The sequence below is a fragment of the Oryza sativa genome, chromosome 5, assembly GCF_034140825.1.
Source record: "Oryza sativa Japonica Group chromosome 5, ASM3414082v1".
In the NCBI taxonomy this organism is placed as follows: domain Eukaryota; kingdom Viridiplantae; phylum Streptophyta; class Magnoliopsida; order Poales; family Poaceae; genus Oryza; species Oryza sativa.
Window position 1 is genome coordinate 24776801 of NC_089039.1, and position 5043 is coordinate 24781843.

The 5043-nt window shown below is 44.7% G+C and overlaps 1 protein-coding gene across 2 annotated transcripts; it reads left to right on the plus strand.

Annotated features, from left to right (window-relative positions):
- The first annotated feature begins 1891 nt into the window (after positions 1-1891).
- Positions 1892-4595, plus strand: LOC4339235 (transcription factor bHLH68). 2 transcript variants are annotated; one of them, XM_015782678.3, is made up of 7 exons: positions 1892-2381; positions 2504-2840; positions 2913-3047; positions 3226-3291; positions 3504-3569; positions 3725-3781; positions 4198-4595. In XM_015782678.3, exons 1-7 carry the CDS (start codon positions 2155-2157, stop codon positions 4348-4350), a joined length of 1041 nt encoding a protein of 346 aa, XP_015638164.1. In that variant the 5' UTR covers positions 1892-2154; the 3' UTR covers positions 4351-4595. The 2 variants fall into 2 exon arrangements, with proteins under 2 accessions (XP_015638164.1, XP_015638165.1); XM_015782679.3 differs by having other exon boundaries at positions 2507-2840.
- The last annotated feature ends 448 nt before the right edge of the window (positions 4596-5043 follow it).

The window sequence follows — 5043 nt, forward strand, 5'->3', positions numbered from 1 at the left end:
CGGTTGACGGATACTTTTATTTCGTGAAAAGAGTTTGATTTTTGACGTATCTACTCTTCAGTCTCTCTATAGTAAGCTTGGTTCTTGTATTCGATTCTAAGGAGCGGCAATGGTGCGTGCTGCGTGCGTTCGTCCACGGCAGCTAGCTAGCCGGGCGGGGCAGCGGCAGGAGGGGGTGATGGGCTCGCCGGTGCTGGCGAGATAGATGGAGTAGTGGACGGGTGGTGCTGCCGGCGGCGACGGTCGCTTTTGGGGCCTTTGACTGAATGCAACCGGAAATGTGGTCGGCCCGGCCAGCCGGACCCAAAGGCGGGCGCGTGCGATGACCGGGCCCCACGGAATCGATCGTCGATCGTCCACGCACGCGCGACGTCACTGCAACTCTCTGCAGGCTAGCTGCAGCACAGTGTATATATACTCCCTCCGTCCCAGGTTTACGTGTCTAACATTTGACTGTCCGTCTTATTTAAAAAAATTATGAAAAATTTTAAAAATATAAGTCATGCATATTATATTATTTATATTTTATCATCTAACAATAATAAAAATACTAATCATAAAAAATTTCATATAAGATAGACGGTCAAACGTTAGACACGAAAACCCAAGAATTGAGTTTTTTTTAGACGGAGGGAGTATGTAATTAATTTCCTTAAGAATTTTCGCGTGTATTTTGAGTCTGTGAATTCACGGTTAATGTTGAGTAGAAGATAACTAATGTGATGTTTATCGACAGACTAGATAACGAAAGCTAGCTAGCTGATAGCCTGCTTATTAGTACCTGGACATAACTAATCGCCATTGCTTTACACTTAAAGAAACCCTGCAGCGCACACATCCTACTTTGCTTGCTCGCAAACAATACAATAACTCCAATGATCAGCATCTTGATAGTTGCTTGATCCTGGCAACTAGAATAATAGAAGTTCTTCGGAGGCAGCAGCCAGCTATGCATTATATTCTAGCTTGGACAGTACAGAGTTACAGGTCCTTTTTGTTGTGTTACAGAATTATTATAATCATGTGATGCCGAAAGAAAAATGGAAAGTGAGGCAGATGGAACCCCATGTTTCTTGTGGCCAAAACCTCTTACTTTGCGCTGTACTACCCTAAAGACAAGTGCCTAAAATTGTGGACTTAAATAGCATGCATCTCCACTTTTCAGAATTATAGAATAATCAACCAAAATAAATTGAGCAACTTGGTAGCTACTACAAAATAATTGTGGACCAGATCATTTTCGTCCGTTCGAAACTAATTCTACCATCTACCATCTTCGAAAGAAGGTACGCTGAAGGGTATCACAAATCATATTCTAAGATTTTTAGTGCATCATCAAACAGTATCGTCTCTAGAATCATGAACAAAAAACCCCCTCATTTCTCTATCAGAGCACAGCAGTGAACATGGCCACGGCCGGTGCTTGTGGTTTGACTACTGAACGATGTACAACCGCGTTACTGTATGCCTACAAGACTTGTTGATTTTCTAGTCCAATCAACACAAAAAGTGAGGCCTTGGCAACCATGAAAATACTTCTTATTAGGCCTTGTTTAGTTCCCAAAAACATCACATCGAATCTTCAAACACATGCATAGAGTATTAAATATAGATAAATTTGAAAACTAATTGCACAGTTAGGGGGAAATCATGAGACAAATCTTTTGAGCCTAATTAGTCCATGATTAGCCGTAAGTGCTACAGTAACCCACATGTACTAATGATGGATTAATTAGGCTCAAAAGATTCATCTCGTGGTTTCCAGACGAGTTATGAAATTAGTTTTTTCATTCGTGTCCAAAAATCTCTTCCGACATCTGGTCAAACGTCCAATGTGACACCCAAAAATTGCGAACTAAACAGGCCCTTAGCTATACCCCCATCAAAAGGTCAGAACTCACACAAAGTCAGAAGTACTCCTCCTTCTTCCCCCCCAAGTCCACTAGCTCTCCACTCATCGTCACACGTTTTCGTACGTTACACCACTGATCGATCAATAATCGCTCATCACCCGATCGATCGATCGATATATTCTGGCAAATCTGTATATAGATCGAGCCTCTTATTCTGCTTCTTCAGGTAAGTCGGCGTCGAGCTGATTTGTTAACGGGTAGGACGACGTCAAGAGCGGTAGCTCGAGCTCCGTTCGCAGCCATGGCGGATGAGCATGAGTGGTGGAATAGCCCTTGCTCTGCGCGCACCGGCGACGACGAAGCCGCGTGCTCGACGGCGGACGCCGATGAGTCAGCGGTTGGGAGTACTCCGATGAGCTTCGGCCATGGCGGCCAGCCTGCTAGTTTATCTGACGCCGCCGCCTCCTCGTCGTCGTCATCGTTCCTTCTTGCCGGACAACACATGGATTATTGGACGCAGGACTTCATGTGAGTAGATCGAGCTAATCAAGATCCAGAGAGAATTAATTAATCGAGCTACCTAGCTAGGCATAGGAGTATATTGATTTTTTTAGTTTAATTACCTTGCGCATGGCGTGGCTGATGGCTAGCAGGGGAGGTAGAGCAGCGGCAGCGGCCACCGCGAGCTTCGACACGCTGCTCCAGCTCCAGCTCCAAGGCGGCGACGCGGCGAGCCGCCGCTTGCTGCTCGGCGACCACGCCGCAGCGCCGCCGCGTCACCTCGTCGTGCCAGGGGCGCCCTACGGCGGCGGCGGCGGTGATGACACGGCGGCGCCGCCGCGAGGCTTGTCACCGACACCGTACGAGGCGGCCGACAACCTGCAGCAGCAGCAATCGTTCCCCGGCGGCCACCACGTCGTCGTAGGCTCGTCGTCGGGGCTCTTCCGGCCGGCGACGACGGCGCCGCCGCCGCAGTTTCTCTTGCAGGCGTGACAATGATCTTAGTTATTAGTATCTACTTAGCTAGGGTTTCTTCTAAATTGGTTTCTGATGGTGCAGTCCAACACGGATCGCCTCCATGATCATCATCAGGACGCCGGCTCGCCGTCGCCGGCGACGAGAAGCTCTCCTGGCTCGCCGGCGGCAGCGAAGAAACCACGGATCGAGGCGCCGTCGCCGATGCCGACTTTCAAGGTGCGTGAGCTAGTGAACACTGAACAAGAATCGATCAATCGCCACATTTTTTCTTTAGTTTTTCGTTGCTCCATCATTTCCAGCTCGATCGATCGGTCTCACACAAATCGATCGATTGCATTATGATGGCTTTTGGATTTGGTTTTGATTATATTCTCCCTGCGCGCGCATGCTGCAGGTGAGGAAAGAGAAGCTCGGGGACAGAATCACTGCGCTCCAGCAACTCGTCTCGCCTTTTGGAAAGGTTAGTACAAATATATTTGCCCTCTTTTTTTTCTGAATTTCTTCTACTTTTTCTGCATTACCAGCAGTTTTATTTTAGCTGCACAAGCTTTACCAGTAGTTGTTTGATGATCACTTCCTATTTCACTCTCTAGTTGTTTGAATATTTCGTAGTTGATCAATTATTAATGTATATATCCTTTTCAATTCGATCGATCAAACTGCGATTTCTAGACGGATACCGCATCGGTTCTTCACGAGGCCATCGAATACATCAAGTTCCTTCACGATCAAGTTGCCGTAAGTACTACCCTGCAGAGCCTATATATAAGCAAACCCTGATCAAATCTCTGAAGAAATTCTTGGACAATTATTCACAGACAGAACTAGTTAATTAATTTTGTCATGATTCACATAGCCATTAATTGATTGGACTCGATTGTACCTGCATGCAGTCTCTGAGCTCACCGTACCTGAGGTGTGGGCGCCCTGTGCAGCTACAACACCAACAGGTATATCTTGAAGAGTTTAACCATCATTGTTCTAGTTAATTAACCTTAAGTATCTACTGTAGTAGAAGTAATCTTGACCGTTTATTTCTAATCCAACAGACCATATCAACTACTCGAAATAGAATTATCTTTTCTACTGTAATATATATTGAGATCACTTCTAGCGTGATAATATAGGTAGCAGACTAGTACCAATAGAGAGCAGGAGCACCACAAATGCCATATTTTTTAAAACCTTTATGGTACTCTATACCGGTAGTATTCTACTATCGATATTATCACAAGGTGATCTTTGATTTATGATGAGTTCCATTGCTAGTGTGTGTGTATATACCTATCATTAGGGAGCATTGTAAAACACCTCAATTTTTTCTTGATTTTGCACCATACATCACCTGGATTTTTCTCATGAACAGGGTTCCCATAAGGTGAATGGTAACTGTGAGGGGAAGCAGCTGGACTTGCGCAGCCGAGGCTTGTGCCTTGTTCCGGTTGCGAGCACTTATACTGTGGCCAGTGAGACTGCGACAGAGTTTTGGCACCCTACCTTTGGAGGCACATTTCGGTAGTAATTAACTAGCTAGATACTAACTGTGGCCATGACAGTGGGAGATCTAGGAAATTTTTAGAGCCCAGCTTAGCTGATGAATTAACCCAACTACTACAGTGGTGCACATGCATGGTGCAATGTGTCAGCTGCTCTCTCTTGCATGCATATGGTGAGCTCTAGCAGTTGCCACAGGATCATTTGGTCTAGTTGTTAACAGTCGCTTGAGATATATCAAATATTTTTTTATGTGAGAGATATATCATATATTTATATGTTGCTACATAATAACTAGAGGTACCAATGGGAGAGTTTAAGGTACCACAGGTGTCACAAGCTAGCTAACATTAGAAATTTTGCACGGTATATATGCTTTGTGGTACCTCCTCACAAGGACCATAAAAATCCTCTCCACACTCACAAATTCCTTGTATGTAGTTCTAATTGGGCGATGTATATATATATATATATCTACCTATCAAGCATCAATTCATGATAGTTAAAAACATGGCAGGTGCATATATATATTGAATTGAAATATGAGAGCAAAAAAGGGCTTGGGTGTGATCAGTATGAATGTTTATGCATGGAATATGCATGTGCAGATATTGCACTAAAGAAAAATTCAGAAGCAAGACCTAGCTAGCTAGTAGGTGAGTTTCCAAAAACAGGTTAACATGAATGGGTATATTTGTTGGGACAGTTAGAAAAGGGG